The 19801-nt window shown below is 43.7% G+C and overlaps 1 protein-coding gene across 1 annotated transcript; it reads left to right on the forward strand.

Annotated features, from left to right (window-relative positions):
• The first annotated feature begins 5441 nt into the window (after positions 1-5441).
• On the forward strand, positions 5442-18053 carry LOC100759987 (intelectin-1a). Its single transcript, XM_035445800.1, has 7 exons — positions 5442-5499; positions 6785-6883; positions 10848-11095; positions 11424-11582; positions 12033-12153; positions 13154-13257; positions 17901-18053. The coding sequence occupies exons 1-7, from the start codon at positions 5442-5444 to the stop codon at positions 18051-18053; spliced, it is 942 nt and encodes a 313-aa protein (XP_035301691.1).
• Positions 18054-19801: the final 1748 nt, after the last annotated feature.

Raw genomic sequence — 19801 nt, forward strand, 5'->3', positions numbered from 1 at the left:
TCTCAAAATCCCTTCATTTTTTTTAAGACCTTATATATTTAATACAGTGTGTTGCCCCTGTACAAATGGAAAAAAATCAAGTTCAACATTTCTAGACCAATATGGCTGTTAATTTCTGTACAATTCCAACTCAACATGGTAAACTGGGATACTTTTTTCCAAAGTTGACAGCAAAGCTAAAGTTTCCAAAAATTCAAATTATATATATATATATGTAAAAAGACCAATAATAGCAGCATGTTATGCATCAATAGCAGCAACAGCTTTTCCAGGTTCTGCAGTCATTTGAACAAAATTGTAGAGACATCCAGCACACTCCATTAAAAAAAAAACAAAAAAAAAAGTAAAAAACAAAATCTCATAAAACAGCACAGTTCTTGTGGTATCTGGCACCATTTTTTTTAATTAGCTTCTCAATCATCATCTGGAAGGAAACCATTCTGAGCAACATCATTAAAAACAGCTCTGATAAAGCATGGTCACTACTATGGATCATAAAGCAGGTCCACATATGAATGAGTGAGTACATATCGTGTTTGTCTTTTTGCGACTGGGTTACCTCGCTCAGAATGGTTTCTTCGAGTTCCATCCATTTTCCTGCAAATTTCAAGATTCCATTGTTTTTTTCTGCTGAGTAGTATTCCATTGTGTAAATGTACCACATTTTCTCTATCCATTCTTCGGTTGAGGGGCATCTAGGCTGCTTCCAGTTTCTGGCTATTACAAATAATGCTGCTATGAACATGGTTGAACAGATGTTCTTGTTATATGAATGTGCTTCTTTTGGGTAAATGCCTAGGAGTGGAATTGCTGGATCTTATGGTAGACTCATTCCCATTTTCTATGGGAGTCGCCATCCTGATTTCCACAGTGGCTGTACAAGTTTGCACTCCCAGCAGCAGTGGAGGAGTGTTCCTCTTTCTCTGAATCCTCTCCAACAAAGACTGTTAGGACAGCTCTTAATTCAATAGAGCTGGTCTATTTTCAAAATGAGGAAGTTTGAGCCCAGAGGGAGATATCAGGAGCACATGCACTCAGACAGACCATGGAGAGAACCCAGGGAGGAGGTGGCTGTCTACAGTCAGCAGAGAGGCCTTGGAAGGAGAGTCCGCTGATGCACTCATCTTGGATTCCTGTCCCCAGAACTGGAGGAAAGAAGCTGACAGTGTTCAGACCACCTAATCTTCCAGTCCCCAAAAGAGCACTGTTGCACTACAGGACCCATCTGTGGCCAATGAGGACAGTCATGAAGAAGGTCCTAGGAAATGCTTCCTCCCTCCTGAAAAAGAACTGTAGGAAGGAAGAGCCATTCTCCCTTGTCTTGTGGTAATACATGGAGCAGCAGTAGCTACTCTGAGCTCACTCATAGGTGAAGCAAGAAGGAGACAGAAAGAGCTTACAGCCTTGAAGACATAAAGAAACTGCAATGTCAGCTAAGCCTGGAGCTTCTCTCTTTCTAGAGTTCTTATATCATGAGGTGATATATTTACTTTTTATTTCACTTTTAACTGTGTCTGTGTGTGTGTGTGTGTGTGTGTGTGTGTGTGTGTGTCTGTGTGTGTGTGTGTGTGTGTGTGTGTGTCTGTGTCTGTGTCTGTGTCTGTGTCTGTGTGTCTGTGTGTACACATGAGTGAGGGTGTACATGGAGGAAACTGCTATTGTAGCCACCTGACATGGGTGCTGGTAATTGAACTCAGGCCCTAACATTTTTTTATTTTTTATTTTTATTGAAAATAGATTCTTCTCTCATATAATACACGCTACCACCTTTTCTCAACCTCTACTCCCCCCATCTCTCCTTTCCCTCAAAATCAACTTCCCCTCCATTTCCACTACAGAAAAGAGCAGGTCTCCAGAGGTGACAGCCAAGAGGGCAAAACAAGACAAAATAAGACAACAAAAAGGCCCTCATATTGAGTCTGGACAAGGAAACCCAGTAGGAGTGAAACAGTCCTGAGAACAGGAAACAAAGTCAGAGATACCCTCTACTCCCACTGTTAGGAGTCCCCCAAGAACACCAAGCGAACAGCCATAACATACACACTGCAGAACCATGCAGGCCCCGTGGCTTGAAAGCTACTTTGAGGTGGCATTTCTCTTAGTCACCACTAAATACACCCAGACCTGAACACAGGTGTCAAGGACTGTGGGGTTAGGATCAGGCCAGATGAAGAACAGATATAACAGGCAGTAGGAGCTAGACACTGGTGGTTAGGGAGGTGACAGCCTCCAAATACCCTAGAGTCTTAGAGTCCTAGGTCTAAAAAGTTATAGGCTGTTCGATGACTTATGTACCAGTAAGTAAGAAATATATAATGACATCAAAGCTGTCAAAAAAATAAGAGCAGGTCTCCCAGGGATATCAGTCCAACACAGCATAACAAGAAGGAAATGGAGGAAGAATATCTGGGGAGAGGGGTTGAGGAGTGGGGGATGGAAGGAGTGGAGGGGTGGAGGCTGCAGTTGGGATGTATTGTAAGACGGAAATGCAAAGAAAAAGAAAAAGAAACATCTAGTGCAGGCCCTGTCAGAGGAGCGGCAGGTGGCAATTGAGATTCAGGAGTTCAACTCACTGCAATGCAAGGCACTGATAGGTGATTCTTGGATAGGCAAGGCCCAGAGGGCTTCACTTCCTAAATGTCTCTTGCTACTTCTGTGCCTTTACAGGTTTGTTACTGTCATTTATCTCTGGCATCTGGCATGGTGTGAATGGGTGTGGGGGGAGCAGGGATCCCCAATGCCTTTGATGCAGTGTGATTAAATCATAAAAATTTCCATTCTCCTGGACATTTTTACCCGTGAATTATTATGAAGATGATTTCCTCTCAAGATGTACTGTTTAACTAAAGCAATGATTTTATACAATATTAGTGTTAGTTTAAATAAAATTTGATGATTAAGAGTTTTTAACAAAGATAGTAGGGGATTATGACAGAGGTTAGTTTAGTAGGAAAATTAATACCAGTTAAGGTAGGATATAATGCTCCCCCTACCCCTGATAAAGCAGAGGCTGCAAAGGGTACAAAATAGAAACAAGGAAGTGTAGTCATATAGATTATGGCTTAGGTTAATGATTAGGAAAACAATTGAGGCCCAGGAGTTAGCTCAAGTTCTTTTTGATATTGGGAAATTTGTTCACGAGTTTTAGTGTGCATTATAGCTAAAAAATAAAATAATAATAAAAAAACTTTAAACACTTGACTTCATGCAACTAGAAAACAAAGAATTGGTCAGTTAATTAAGGTAATTGTACAGAACTCTAAAATAGGAAAAGTGAAACAAGTGACCAGTTTTTCTGGCAATTATAATATCTACTGCTTATGTAAATGGCTATGGATGAAAGACTCCTGACCTGTGAGAAATCTAAAAGAAAAATATGTAAAGATGAGGTTAAGAAATGAATTGGAGCTGACTTATTCAAGAAATATGTTTTTATGATGATTATGTAGTAACTGTGTAACTTTTGGTTATGGGGAAATCCTCTTTGTAATGAACTTGGTGTGGGGAGTGTGTGTGTGTGTGTGTGTGTGTGTGTGTGTGTGTGTGTGTGTGTGTGTGTGAGTGTGAGTGTGTGTGTCTTTCTCTTTTTGATGGCCTAACAGAATTAAATTTGGCCCCCTGGGTCAGCCCTATTGAATCAAGTTTAACTCCCTCAGGTAGAGTGGTCAATTGAGTGATTAGTGCACCAACTTCATGGCTCCCCTTCAATTCCTGAGCTGCTGAAGGCTGGTCCTTACACCAGCCATCTGGGCTCACTACAATAATGTACTACAGATAGGGTGACTTCCAAATCACATGTAGACCAAGATGGCCTTGAACTTATTCACTAAAAGATGTATAGATGTTCTGTGTATGTGAACAGGTTTGTTTTGGTTTGGATGGGTGTTTTTTTTTTCTGTTTTTTGTTTGTTTGTTTGTTTTTTGTTTGTTTTGAAACAGGAATCTTATGGACCACAGGCTGGCTTCCAACCAGGTTATGTAGTAGAGGGTGACCTTGAACTTCTGATCCTCCTACTGCCACTTCCCAAGGGCAAGAATTCCAGGCTTGCCCCAGCATGCCTAGTTTACATGATGCTAAGAATTGAACCTATAGCCCATGTGTACAGGGCCAACATTCTACCACTTGAGCTACAAGCCTGTTTTATTCTATTCTATCAGTCTATCTGAGTTATATTGTGCAAATCAGTCCTTTGAACACACAAAGATATATAAACTATAAACTTAACCAAAAGATGACTCTCAAAGGGTTGCAGTATTAGCAGTAGTGTAATAAAGCTTTGTACTGAAGATGCTTCCTTGGTGAGGAAAAGACAATTCATTCCATTAGAGCTCAAGTGGCATCAGAGACCTTGAGAAGACAAAGGTGGGGGCTGGAGGGATAGCTCAGTCGTTAAAGGCTAGGCTCACAGCCAAAAATATAAGAGAAGACAAAGGTGGGCATGGAAGAAGCTGGAAGCATCATGGGGGTGGGGGATTTTGAGTGATTTAATCCCAAATGCAGTCTATTGTAAAACTCCACTACTTTGTGGTAACTATGAGAAAATCAAGGACAAAAAAGTCAAAGTTATATGGAACACAATTTATGCAAACTAAAGATTTTTATTTATTCTTAAATGATTGTATTACTATTGTGTTGTTAAACTTCCCCTTTTATAGTCAGGGTCAATGGTGTCTGCCTATAATCCCAGCATTTGGGAGGTGGGATGAAGAGAATCAGGAGTTCGTGGACATCTTCACCTAAACAGTGAGTTTCAGGCCAGCCTGGGCTACATGAAATGCATTCTTCTATACATTGTACCACCACTACCCTCCCAAAAATAGGCGCTTTTTTCTCCTATGAAATAAGGTTAATTATAAATTTGGGGTTTTTTTTAAGTATTTCCTTGCAAGAAAGACACTAACAAAAAAATCCAAACAGATGTCAAATGTTACAAGTCTCCTAATCTATTTCCTTTTTGAAAATACACAGATCGATGGAATACCCAAACCTAATAATACTGCTGGATGCAACATTTAATATTTGTCTTTTTGAGCCTTTGAATCCCATGAGTCAACACTGTACAAAGAACTTTGCTGCAATAAACAAAAGTTGCCCCTACAGTGGCATCCTGCCAGGAAAGGGGGAGCCTGGCAAAGTCTGGGCGATTCCCACCAGGCTCTTCCCATAAAAGGACAAGAGTCTCACCAGAACCACACTAGAGTCTCTGCAGAAAGAAACTCCACTCAGCTGGCAACTCTGAGTTTCTGTCCAGGTATGGAGGGGAAGGCAATTGCTGTCAATGGAACAAGGAAAATAGACTCCAGTTCAGGGAGCAGAGAGGTGAGGAGTTTAAGGAAAGGAAGGAGCCTTTCGGTAGGACTGGATAGGAGCTGAAATTGGGATGGGAGAAAAAGGTGGTCTGAATATAGAGTGACCTTTATCTTTCTTTCCCTAGATGACCATGAGCAAACTCTGCTTGCTGCTGTTTCTCATCGTGGCCACCATGGGCTGCACTGCAGGTGAGTCTTACTGCAGGACCCAGCTTCCTCAAGTCACCTCTAGATTTAAAGACAGTTAGCACCAGACTGGGTTACTTCCATGACCTGGGTCTCTGAGGGCCAGAGAACATGCTTTTGTTATTGTTCTTGTTGTTTTTTTGCTGTTTTTCAAGACATGGTTTCTCCATGTAGCCCTGGCTGACCTGGAACTGGATTGTAGACCAGGCTGGCCTCAAACTCAGAGATCAACATACCTATAACTCCTGAATACAGCGATTAAAGATGTCAGTCACCTTGTCCAATCATGCCTTTTTAAAAATTATAATAATTTTAATTAAATATGATGCATTGTTTTCCCATTTGTTTTCCTCTTTCCAACTTTTTCCAATTATACTTCCCAATTCAACACAAAAATAAAGGCCTCTTTGTGTTTAATTGTGGGGATATATGTATGTAATTATGCATAACTTCCTGGACATGTAAATACAACCTCGTCCATCCCCCAGAGATGATTCCACTGAGATGTAGGCTGGATGCTGATATCCTCTTGGAGGAATTGACCAGTGGCAGTGAGATTGTTGAGAATGCCCTGGTACAGATTCTGTACCTGTGTGTAGCTCTAGGGGAACTTCTGTAAGAACTGTGTCCATCCTAGTCTCCCCCTGTGCTTAGGACCTTGGCCTAGGCATTTCAATGTCTGATTTGTGTCCAGACAAGGTTGTATTCAATTCAGCTCTCTACAGGAGATCAATATTATTTTTAAATGAACAATTCCTCTTCACTGCTGTTTTAATGTCTTTAAGGAAAAGGACAAAACTTTAAATGCCATCTCACTTGATCTCCACATGAAAATCTTTCTCAGCTTGATATGAGACACTAAGGAATTGAGGCTAAGCACAGTAAATGCAATCCAAACATACTTGACTTGGATCTACTCACATCTGAGTAGCTCAGACCCCAAAGCTCTCACTGGTTTCCATGCTTCTAGGTTCTCAGAGGACTTTGTAGGGTTGAGGCTGGTTCGCAGGCTTTCTATTCCATGGTCTCTTGGTCAAGCCTCTGCACTGTCAGTCTTGCTACCCATTTTTCAGGCACATTAGGGTCCCTGCATTTCTTCTTCCTACAACTGAGCTTCACTTTATTCTCCCTTTTCAGAACTTTGGGAAGAAAGTTCTCCACCTTCAAACCTTCTCTTCCTAGTTGGAAATCTTGTTGATTCTCAGAGGGAGGCTTTGGGAAGTCATTAGGATGAATGACAAGGGGAGGCTGGGTGTCCCATGAGAGTGAAACTCTGCATCTTCTCTAGCTCAAGAGAACCTGGATACCAACAAGCTGGCCAATCCTGTGTCATCTTCTCTGTTCAGAAGCTGCAAGGAAATCAAGCAGGAGATGACTAGGGCACGAGGTAAGTGATGAAGCATTTAAAGAGCACACCGTATTCCAACACTTGAGAGTCCAAAGAAGATGATTAAAAGTTCCAAGCCAGTCTGGGGAGATCCTGTCTCAAAATACAAACAAATAACACAGTTAGGAAATCAGGATTTTGTCCTCTTTTTTGATATAAAAATGTAATAGAGCCAGGCAGTAGAAGCACATGCTTTAATCTCAGCACTCTTGAGGCAGAGTCAACCAGATTTCTGTGAATTCAAACCAACCTGGTCTACAGAGTAAGGTCCAGGACAGCTAGGCCTGGTACACAGAGAAATCCTGACTCAAAAAAAAAAAAGAAGGAAAAGAAAAACTGATAGAATGCACATGGCAGATAAAAATTGCACTTAACCAATTTGAAGGTTTTTCAGAGTCAATAACGACTTTCACAATGGAAGGAATCACCACTATCCATCTCCAGAAAGATTTATTCCTTAAATGAAAAGTCTATAGCCACAAAATAAAAAATTCCTGTATTCCCTGTGAGCTGCTATCCTGTTGCCTACTTCTATGAATCTGTCAATTCTTGTTACCTCATATGAGTAACCTGCCTTATTTCAAGGGCATGCTTCAAATCTCATATGTGTTGTAGAACAGAAAATTTATTTTTAAAACATTTATTGTGGTGATACAATATTTTTGATTTATTAAAGCTTTCTGGAGGATCCAGAAAGCAAAGTCAGGCATAAACCATAGAAACCAGGCATACACCTTTAATCCCAGGTCTCAGGATTAAGAGGTAGAGGGATCTCTTGTTAGTTCAAGGCCACACTGACCACACAAAATTGATCCAGTCCTAAAGATACACAACTCAGACAAAGGTGATCTCAGCACCTGGATCAAATACCATTAATCCCATCGTTAGAGAATTATATAGGACAGGAGCAGGGTCTCAGAGCTGTGATTCAGTCTCAGAAGACTGTAGCCACTTTGCAGTCTGAGTGAAACTGAGGAGCAGTGCAGTTGGGCTCAGTTCTATGATCCACACTTTGGTCTGAGCTGAGGTAGAGGTAAGAGCGAGTGGCTGGCTGCTTTGTTTTTCTGATCTTCAGCTTGAAACTTGATCCCCAATATCTGCCTCTGGATCTTTGATTATTTCCTGCTACAATATCTTGCTATGATTGTGAATGGATTACATGTCTGTGTGTGGGAATGTGTAGATGTGTGTGCAGATGCGTGCAGAGTCTAGAAAAGGCCATGAGGTCCTCAGAAGCTGGAGTGACAGGCACTTGTACACTGCCAAGTGTTAGTGCTGTGAGCCTGCCTCGAGTCCTCTGCTAGAGCAGTATTTGCTCTTAAAAAATGGAGCAATTTCTCAGCCCACCTCACTGTTCTTGCTCTATTGGATATACAGGAATGTAAATAATGTATATTCTGCATGGAAGACAGCACACGATAAGGCTTATTCCTTTTCTGTAGAGAAATACTAGGCTTGTTTCTTTTTTTCAGATTTTTTTATTTGAATTAGAAACAAGATTGTTTTACATGATAATCCTGGTTCCCTTCTCCCTCCTGTCCTCCCCTACCACAACCCCCCCAAACTAAAACCCTACCTACCACATACTCTTTCTTCTATTCTTCCCCCGACTCAACCTTTCTGCTCCCTCATGACCTCTGCATCCTTCCTCTTCTTCCCTTCTCATTCCCATAGCTCCCTCCCCCCTCTTCTTGTGCTCTCAATTTGCTCAGGGGATAGTGACCTTTTCCCTTTCTTCAGGGGACCAAGTATGTCTCTCTTAGGGACCTCCTTGTGTATTAGCTTCTTTGCCAGTGTGGATAGTAGGCTGGTAATCCTTTCTCTATGTCTAAAATCCACATATGAATAAATACATACCATGTTTGTCTTTTTGCAATTCGGTTATCTCGCTCAGAATGGTTTCTTCTAGATCCATCCATTTTCCTGCAAATTTCGAGATTCCATTGTTTTTTCCAGCTGAGTAGTACTCCATTGTGTAAATGTACCACATTTTCTCTATCCATTCTTTCGTTGAGGGGCTTCTAGGCTGCTTCCAGTTTCTGGCTATTACAAATAGTGCTGCTATGAACATCATTGAACAGATGTCCTTGTTGTATGAATGTGCATCTTTTGGGTATATGCCTAAGAGTGGAATTGCTGGATCTTGTGGTAGACTGATTCCCATTTTCTTGAGGAGTCGCCATCCTGATTTCCAAAGTGGCTGTACAAGTTGGCACTCCCACCAGCAGTGGAGAAATGTTCTCCTTTCTCCACATCCTCTCCAGCATAAACTGTCATTGGTGTTTTTGATTTTGGCCATTCTGACAGGAGTAAGATAGTATCTCAGAGTTGTTTTGATTTGCGTTTCCCTGATGGCTAAGGATGTTGAACGCTTTCTTATGTGCCTTTCAGCCATATTATATTCCTCTATTGAGAATTGTCTATTTAGTTCTGTACCCCACTTTTTAATTGGGTTGTTTGGTATTTTGGAGACTAGCTTCTTGAGTTCTTTGTATATTTTGGAGATCTGTCCTCTGTCAGATGTGGAGTTGGTGAATATCTTTTCCCAGCCTGTGGGCTGCTGTTTTGTCTTGCTGACTGTGTCCTTTGACTAGGCTTGTTGCTTACTGTCAGGTCTTGTGACAAGAGCTGTAACAAACATGAATGTACATATCTGAGTCCCTGTTCCCAGTTCTTTGGGTATCTACCAAGTGGAGCTGCTGAAAGACCCCGAAGAGGTACTTTCGTAGAAGGAGATCCGTACCCAGGAATCAGTGAGACCACGAGCTTGGATGCAAACTGCAAGAGGCTTTATTAGAGACGCGGGTACCCGGGGCGACTTAGCTTCTGTGTGGCTAAGCGCGTCGAGCCAAGGGAAAGGGGTCCTTATATAGGGAAAAAGGCGCAAGCTAGAAGCAGGGATTCTATTGGATAATTCTAATGAGGCATTGTACAGAGCTATTCCCATTGGTCAATGTAAATGAGGCGCTATACAGGGTTATTCAAATGAGGCGAAGTATAGAGTCATTCAAATGAGGTGAAACAAAGAGTCTTTCAAATGAGGTGAAATACAGAGTCATTTCTATTGGGTGGTTCAAATGAGGCACAGAGCCATTCCAGACCAGCATATTCTCAAGGTCTGGTGTCTGGTACAACAGACTCAATTCCCCCCTCCGCGTCCAGATGGCTGACCTTGGGGGCGGAGACCTTGGGACGGAGTGTTCCTCATCGGGCGGGGGCTCGGGGGCAGGGCCCAGGCCGGCTCACTTGGTGTTTGCTCTCGTGCCGGCCCATCTGGTGCTCGCCCTCGTGCCGGCCCACCTGGTGCTCGCCCTCAGGCCTCCTCGCGGGCTCCTTGCTCGGCCCCAGACCCGAGGCGTGGTGCCAGGCAGGGCAGGCCGGGGGTGCGAGCCCTGCCAGGGTGTAGGCTTGGGAGGCCCCGGCAGCTCCGCGGCCCCCGTGTCCTTGGCCTTGGAGGCGGCTCCCGGCTCGCAGCTCCTGGACAAGCAGCACCGCTGCTCTCCCAGCTCAAGTTCCCCTTCCAGGCGCCGCCCGCGCTGCATTCTCCAGCCCCTGGCCGAACCCTGGCCCTGCCCTGCTCAGTCCCGCTGCGCTGCCCTCAGTCAACTGCTCCTCCCGCCTGCTCCAGAGAGAACACCCAGCACCGGCACAGGCGGGGAAGACAGAGGGGCAGGGGGCATGCAGAAGCATTCCAAGCGGGTCTTTCACTGCTAAGTCCTTTGATGATACTGTGTTTAACTTTAGAACAAAAACATCACTGTCACTTTGGGTAATTCTGTGTTCTGCCTCAGTCACAGACGCTTGGCTTTCTGAACTCAGGCACATCCCCAGGAACACCTGTGGGAGGACACTCAGTGTTTGAGGCATTAGCCATGTTTGTAGTTCCTAGAGACATTCTGCTGCTAGAACAGAGATGGAAAATGAGCCTGCACACAGGAGGACTGTGAACTGGTTCTCTCTACAGATGGTCTCTATTTCCTCCGCACGAAGAATGGTGTCATCTACCAGACCTTTTGTGACATGACCACTGCAGGTGGTGGCTGGACCCTGGTGGCCAGTGTGCATGAGAACAACATGTATGGGAAGTGCACAGTGGGTGATCGCTGGTCCAGTCAGCAAGGCAACAGAGCAGACAGCCCAGAGGGGGATGGCAACTGGGCCAACTACAACACCTTTGGGTCTGCAGAGGGGGCCACAAGTGATGACTACAAGGTTGGTACACTCTGTAGCCACCTGGGAGAGCATGAGGATGTGAGTGTAGATCAAGCGTGCCAGGGAGAGGGTGGAAGGTTGCCCTTCAACATAGGGATGAGGAAGGGAAAATACTTATCTTGAATCTCAACATCCCTCCCAAGTAGTCTTTTAGGTAAGTAGGTGTGGTGGTGGGGCCATTGTCACTGGGAATGGGGCCATCTGAGCATGGCTGGCCATCTGTCCCCCTGGAGCCCAGAGACATCAGCTGTGCTGAGGACTGTACATGTGGGTCTTTCTTTAGTGAAATCTCCTAGTTTGGTCAGGCTCAGTGTTGGTTGCTTTCCAGAACCCTGGCTACTTCGACATCCAGGCTGAGAATGTAGGTATCTGGCATGTGCCCAACAATAGCCCCCTGCAAAATTGGAGGAACAGCTCCCTGCTGAGGTACCGCACCTTCACTGGCTTCCTGAAATACATGGGCCATAATCTGTTTGGCCTGTACCAGGTACTTGAGACTGCTGGCTGAGGCTGCTTTTCAGGGGTGTGGAGAGAGAGGCAGGTGTTGGAGGTTGGGTGGGTGGTGTCCCATGTTTTCCTAATTCTAAGTGTAATGTGCCAAGATAGGCAAAGTGTAGGGGTATGTTGAAAAGAGAGGAGAGGAGAGAAGCAGGGAGGGAGAAGAGAAAGGAGGAGAGAAAGGGGAGGGAAGGGGAGGGAAGGGAAGGGAAGGGAACGGAAGAGAAGAGAAGAGAAGAGAAGAGGAGAGGAGGAAGGAATGGGGGGAGAAACCCAGTGTGTCAGAGACACACAGACAAATGAAATGATCCTTTCTTATCTGACTGGTTTGCAACCATCTCAGTTACTGCACAAATCCTGGGTTTCTCCCTGCAGGACAGTGTTCCTGGGATTGTCAAAGCTGTATTTCCTATGCAGTGACTTCTTTTGTTCCTTCTAGAGATACCCAGTGATATATGGAGGAGGGAAGTGTTGGACTGACAACGGCCCTGCATTGCCTGTGTTCTATGACTTCGGTGATGCTCAGAAGACAGCCTCTTATTACTCCCCCGGTGGCCGGAGTGAGTCTGTTTGTTTGTTTGTTTGTTTGTTTGTTTTGTGTTTTGTTTTTGTTTGTTTGTTTTGGGGGGTTGTTTTGTTTTGTTTTTTGCTTTTTTTGAGACAGGGTTTCTCTGTGGCTTTCGAGGCTATCCTGGAACTAGTCTTGTAGATCAGGCTAGTCTCGAACTCACAGAGATCCACCTGCCTCTGCCTCCCAAGGGCTGGAACAGTGAGTCTCTAAGTCTCCTCTGAACCTTCTGCAGGACACGTGGTAAATTCAGTTATGATAAGTAACAGTCATTTACCGTCCACCACAGCCTGATTCTCTTCTCTGAATGTTGCGTTTTGTTTCAGTTCATTCGATTGATTCTCCTTGGGCTCTCAACTATCACTAACCCATTTTACAGCTTAGAAGACTGGAGCACTGAAGGTCCAGAAACTTGCCTGAGAGCACAGGGCATAAGCAGGAGAGTCACCATTTGCACTGGGGATACATGGTTCTAGAATCTACTCTTTGCAACCCACTGTCAGTCAGACAAACCAGGTCCCTGTGCATAGAGTTCAACAATAGGAAAAAATGGAGTTTTATTTCATTTGTGAGGGATGACTTTATATGGTTTAACATAAACACAAGTGTGGTACATACTCTTTATAAATGCTGTGCCTGTGCTGTATAATTCAAAGCTCTTCTTATTTATGCCCTAGGTATTATCCTTTAAAAGTTAGCAAGATAAACATAAACAGGACCAGAATGAATACACTTGCTAACTGCTGTAACAAACCCTTGGAGGTACTCAGTAGAGACCTTCTTGTCCCATAAGTTTCTCTAGTCAAGCTCTGGCAGATGGGAACCTTTTCTCAAAGACTGGCTCTTGGGGTCTGGGGATGTGAATAGATGAGGCTTGCCCAGTGGGTCTGATATTTTAGACTGTTTATCCTGGAACTGGCACCACCAAACTCTGGTCTTGCTGCTATTTCTAGCATTTTCCTTGAATGTTTTTTTCTGTCCCTTGTTTTCAGATGAATTCACTGCAGGATACATCCAATTCAGAGTGTTTAATAATGAGAGAGCAGCCAATGCCTTGTGTGCTGGAATTAAGGTCACCGGATGTAACACCGAGCATGTGAGTCTGTGTAGTGACAAAAGACACTCACCAATAAGACTGAGGTTGCCAGTGTGTACCTGTGAACATTGAGTATGGTAGACTGTCCTTTTAGTGTGTGTACATGTATGAGAGTGTGACGCTTCCCCTTATCTTGCTTGGACTCGGGGATCTGAACTTCTGTGTAGATACAGATATCCTGTCTTGTTGAACACCATAGTCAACATTACAAACTCCTAATGCACTGCTGCTGTTTGCTTACATACTAGGATAAAACACTCAGTTTCCTGGAATGAGGGTGACATTGTATTCATGAAGTCTGGTACAAGCCTATAGAGGCTGAGATTGTTATAGAGTCACCAGGTATTGTCACTCTCCACCTGGAATTTAGCTTTTAGAGTGAAACATATCATTTCCATCCCTTTCCAGGGCGTGTACAGATGTCATTGTGTCAGGGGGTTACTAGGAGAATTCTGGATATCCGGTAGACCTCATCCAGGCCATTATCCTCCCTATCACAAGAAATTTCTCTTGTTGGAACTTAGTATATCAACTAAGTGACAAGGAAGATACTTTTGACTCCACTGCAGCAACTTGATGTCCCTCTGAACATGGGATCATTAGATTCACACTACTTTGTTTTGTTTTTTAATAACTTTTTACCAAAAAGGTCAAGAATGGAGGCCTTTTATCGCCAGAGTGAAAGCTGTAACAACTTAACATGTTCTGGCTATGCTTGGTGCTACGCATATTCAATCCCAGCACTGGGATGGTAGAGATAAGCAGATCTCTGTGAGTTTGAGGCCAGCCTGGACTACATAGTGAGTTCCAGATTAACCAAGGCTACATAGTGAGACCCTGTTGCAAATACTCAGCATGTTCTTTTGGGATCCAGCTCCCATAAAGTAACAGTCTGAGAAAAGGGTCCTCAGCTCCCAGCAGGTGATGCTTAGGATCTCAGTGTCCATTCATTCCTCGGCCATAAGCTTGTTCTTCACTTGGCCAAGATGAGACAGCTTTTCTGTCAAGGAGGACCTTGAGACTGTGATGTGGAATGATGAAATGGGAAGATCATGTGATGTTGAGGGAGTAGAAAACTGTTTTCAATTTTGGTGTGTAGGATGGATGCAGGATACAGGAAGTGTTCGTTTTGGAAATTTTAAAATGGACTAGATCAGGAAAAAATTTTACATTACACCAATGGTTTTTGGACTTGATAAGTTATGAACATTACTGCAATGTTTTAACAGGAAGGTAACATTGATGTGAGCATGCTTTTTTATTTTTCAGAGATGACATTGGTAGCCTAAAGGTAACAGATTCTAATGAAGGAAAGATTAAGCATAAGAAAATAAGTATTGAAATGGTTTCTATGGTCCAAATGAGAGACTGAAGCAGTGAGATGGAAATTTGGGGGAGAAGGTCGGGAACTGATGAGTTTCAAAGATTTCAAGTTTATTAATAGTTGAATACAGAAATTGGGGATTTGAAGACATTTGTAATGAGCCTTTTTCTGTCCAACCAGCCAGCTCTCAAATAATGACAGGAAGACTTCTTTTTTCCTAATAATTTTTTTATTTAGAAACAATCTTATTTTACATATAATTTCCTCCTTTCTCTCTCCCTCCCATCCTCTCATGCCCCCTTCCAACCCCCACCACCCACTCTCCAAGGATAGTAAGGCCTTCCATGAGGGACCATCAAAGTCTATCACATCATTTGGTGGAGGGCCTAGGCCCCCTCTGAGTATCTGGACTGAAATAGTATCTCTCCATAGGGAATGGGCTCCCAAAGTCCATTTGTGCACTAGGGATAAATACTAGTTCCACTGTTAGAGGTCCCATAGACTGCCACGGCCTCCTAACTAGCACCCACATTAAGAGGGCTTGGTTCCATCCAATGCTGGTTCCCCAGCTTTACGACTGGGGTCCGTGAGCTCTCACTAGGTCAGGTCATCTGTTTCTGTAGGTTTCTCCAGCACAGTCTTGACTGCTTTGCTCAACCACCCCCACCTCCCCACCCCCATCCTTCTCATCAACTGGACTCCTGGAGCTCTGCCCAGGTGTGGATCTCTGCATCTGCTTCCATCTGGTACTGGATGAGGGCTCTATGATGACAACTAGGGAAGTCACAGATCTGATTACAGGGGAATGCCAATTTAGAGACCCTCTCCACTATTGCTGGGAGTCTTAGTTGGGGTCATCCTTGTGGCTTCCTAGGAGCCTCTCTGGCTCCAGGATTCTTCCTAAGCCCTGAATGGCCCCTTCTATCAGGATACACATCCCATCATTCTCCCACTCAGTCCTGCCCAAAATTTCATCACCCTGACCCTTCATGTTCCCACCCCCACCCCCTGCCCTTGACACCCCCTCCATTTTACCCAGGACACCCCATCTACTTCCACTTCCAGGAAGATTCATGCTTCCCTCTTAGGGTCCTCCTTCTAACACATTTTTTTATTAGTTCAAATTAGGAACAAGCTTGTTTCACATGTCAATCCCTTCTCCCTCTCCCTCTCCCTCTCCCTCTCCCTCCCCTCACCTCTCCTACCCCACCCTGACCTACCCCCCCACCCCATCCACCCTCCACTCCCCAGGCAGGGTAGGGCCCTCCACAGGGGCTCCGTAAAGTCCACCACATCATCCTGGGCTGGACCTAGGCCCTCCCCCATGTGTCCAGGGCAAGACTGCATCTCTTCACGTGGGATGGGCTCTCAAAGGCTCTTCTTATACCAGGGAAAAATACTAATCCACCACCAGGGGGCCCCTGGAGTGCAGAGGCCTCCTCATTGACATCCATGTTCAGGGGTCTGGATCAGTCCTGTGCTGGCCTCCCAGACAGCATCTGGGGTCCATGTGCTCTGTCTTGTTCAGGCCAGCTGTTTCTGTGGGTTTCACCAGCCTGGTACCGACCCCTTCACTCTTCATTCCTCCATCTCTGCAACTAAGTTCCAGATTTCAGTTCAGTGTATATCTGCTAACACATTTTTTAATCTACGTTCTTCCATATGCTCATTACCTCATCTCCATGACACCCATCCTGCTTCTTCCATCTGTGGTTGGTGATTGCCTTTCTTCTTCCCAGAGCATTCACTGTCCAGAAGTCCCACATGTGACTCCTGCCTAGCTATTGGCCATGTAGCATTTTATTGAACCAATCACACTGACACATCTTCACACAGTGTAAAGGAGTATCTCAACAGACATTTTGAATGATTTCATGCTTTTCATTTGAGTGGATGAATATGAAATAGTAAGCCAGGATATCTAGATGCTGAATATGTTTGTGATCAAAGATGGATATATAGTTATATGATTCTGGTTTTTAAGGCATTTACTTGACTCTGTATGTGTGCACATGTGTATTCAAGTGATTACAAAGGTCAAAAGGAGATATTGGATCCCTGGGAATTGGATTTAAGCCCTTTGCTTGGGTTCTGAGATCTAATATGGATGATGGGATCTGAACTTATGGTTCTCTGATAGAGTAGTAAGATGTCTTAACCTTAGGACCATCTCTCCAGCCCCCATACTACTAGCTTGTTTGGGTGGAATTTTATTTTGTGTTGTTTCAGATATACTTATTTAATTTGATATGTATGAGTGTTTTTGCCTGTATATATGTGCATGTATTGCTTGAGTGCTTGATGCCCTTAAGGAAGAATAGGGTATTCTATGCCCTGGAACTGGAGTTACAACAGATGTGAGCCCCATATGGGTTCTGAAACCCAAACCTGGTCTTCTGCAAGAGCATCAAATACTCTTAACCACAGAATTATCTCGTTAGCCCCAATGTACATGCTTTGATTACGATGGACATTGTAAATATTGGTGGTCCCAGAGGATTTGTATTGCCTACTAACCATAGTCATTCTACCTTGTGTAAGTACAGCCTATGATGTTCACGGTGACAAAATTGTCAATGAACTTCCCCAAGTAAATCCCCATTTTTAAGTTATGTGTGGCGGCAGGTAACTGGGTTGTTACTGGTTTGTTTTTGGTTTGTTTGTTGCCATTTCATTCCCATCCCTTTCCAGAGCTTGTACAGATTTTCATTGTGTCAAGGGGTTAGTAGGAGAATTCTGAGTTCTTGCCATGACTTCCTTCAATGATGAATAATGATGAGAAAGTTTAAGCCAAATAACCCTTTCTTCCCAAGTTCCTTTGGTCATTTGTTTCATCACAGCAATAGTAACAGTGACTAAGACAAAGGGCTTTGTTGGTTTGATGGTTTCCAAGATTTTAACACATAGACATTTGGCTCTACTCCTTTTCAATCCATAGTGGGGCAGAAATATCATTCAGGAAACACATATCAGAGCAATATTGCTCACTTCGTAGCAGCAAGGAGCCAAGAAAAACCAGGAAAGGCCAGGGCAAAATGCCCTACAAAACAAGCCACTCACACCTTCAGTGGCCTATTTCCTCAAAGCAGATCCCCACCCCCATACCCAGCTTCACCACCTCCCAATAGTCAGTTCAAAATTATAATTCCATCAGTGATGAGCCAGTTGATGAAGGCAGGGTCCTCATGTCCAAGCCCTTCCCCAGAGTCCTGTTTACTCTGGGGACCAGGTCTTCAGTGCATAACACCTTTGGGGAGGGCACTACACATCAAATCACCAGCTGATCTCTCATTGCTACTTCCCCCTCTTTGGTTTTTAGCACTGCATCGGTGGAGGAGGATTCTTCCCAGAAAGTAACCCTCGGCAGTGTGGAGACTTCTCTTCATTTGATTGGAATGGATACGGAACTCACACTGGGTACAGCAATAGCCGGAAGATAACTGAAGCTGCTGTGCTTCTCTTCTACCGTTGAGAACTTTGTGCTGTGGGACTCAGACTTCTTCTCCAATCTGTGGACTCACATGCACGGAGAAAATCTTACCTAGTTAGTAGAACACCAATGACACAGGAAAAGAGAATAAATAATGTTCATTGCAGGCTTGGTGTCTTCATGAATCCTTTTTGTACAGGGATGGAAGATTTCAAAAGAGTTTCTGCTGCCCTGGTTGCTTCTCTTGGGATATCAGGCCTAGAGATCCTGATCCAGCAATACTCTTTCAGGTATCCCTCAAACATCCCAAGAGATACAGGATAGAGATGAGGCATGCTACTCTGCTACTTCCTCATTTTATTTGGGTTCTTTGCTTGTTTGATTTTTTAGATGGGTCTAGTGTGTTCTGTGCTGGCCATAAACTCCCAATGTAACAAATGTCCTGGGTAAACAAAAACAATACATAGAGTTCTAATTATTTACCTAAGGGTCCAGGGAGGGAAGGCAGCCCCCAGGTAAAGGTGCTTGCCAACAAACCTGGTGGCCAGAGTTCACTTTCCAGAATCCACATGGTTGAGAGAGTCTACTTCTGAGAGACATCCTCTGACCTCTGCACATCTGTCACAGTACCAGCTCACAAACACATAAACTCACGCACACTTGAGGGCAAAACATGAATAAAGAGGTCTAAAATTTTTTCATTGGGAATAATAATATTCTATTTCATATATGTACCAGATTTTTTTATCAGAAAGACAAATGAAATCACAAAACTTGCAAAAATAAATAAATAAAGATTTGCTTGGAATGTATACTGTTAAATATGGTCATCCAATCTCTCTCATATGTGGATCCTATAATGTATGCAATATATATGTAAGTAGCTGTTTGTGTGGATACATTACACTTATAAAAAACAAAAAAAAGTCTTTTTCAGGCATACTGGATGCTTTTGTGTGGAAACTTGACACAAGCTTGAGTTATTAGAGAGGAGGGAGCCTCAGTTGAGAACATGCCTCCATGAGATCCATCTGTAAGACATTTCTTAATTAGTGACCAATGGGGGAGGGCCCAGATCATTATGGTGTGTTCTATAAGAAAGCAGATGAAATAAGCCATGTGGAGCAACCCAGTAAGCAGCAACCCTCCAATACCTCTGCATCAGCTCCTGCCTCCAGGATCCTACTCTGTTTGATTTCAATAGGAAGAGCAATATGGAAGTGTAAGCCAAATAAACTCTTTCCTCCCCAACTTGCTTTTTGGTCCTGGTGTTTGGTGGTAGCAGTAGAAAACTAACTAGGATATCAGATGATGAGGAAGGATGGAATGTAGGCAAATGTCATATGGCTTGTTGAAAGGGATATGCAGTCAATTGTTTTTCTAGTTTCAACTCTGTTAGCATGTGTTTGAGTGTGTGTGTGTGTGTGTGTGTGTGTGTGTGTGTGTGTGTGTGTGTGTTGAATAAGTCACTAAAATGTAACTGACAGTGAAAGTTTAAAACCCTAAGCAAAGCCCCAGAAAGGTCACCTAACCATCTAGAAGTTCACTGAGAAGTCTAGAGTTAGGGACTGGGCAAGCAATTGAAAGGCTAGGCTCACCTGGTTGATCAATGTTGTCACTTGTGAGTTCATTGCAATAAATGGTACTTTGTATTTAAAAAGAGGTCTGGGATACAGCTCATTGGGAGAGTGCTTGCCTAGTATCCATGAAGCCCTGGGTTTCATTGTAAGTTCCCACAAGGAAGATAAAGAAGAGGAGAAAGGAGGGAGGAGAGGAAGAGGAGGAAGGAG

The sequence above is a fragment of the Cricetulus griseus genome, chromosome 5 (assembly GCF_003668045.3).
Source record: "Cricetulus griseus strain 17A/GY chromosome 5, alternate assembly CriGri-PICRH-1.0, whole genome shotgun sequence".
Taxonomy (NCBI): Eukaryota; Metazoa; Chordata; class Mammalia; order Rodentia; family Cricetidae; genus Cricetulus; species Cricetulus griseus.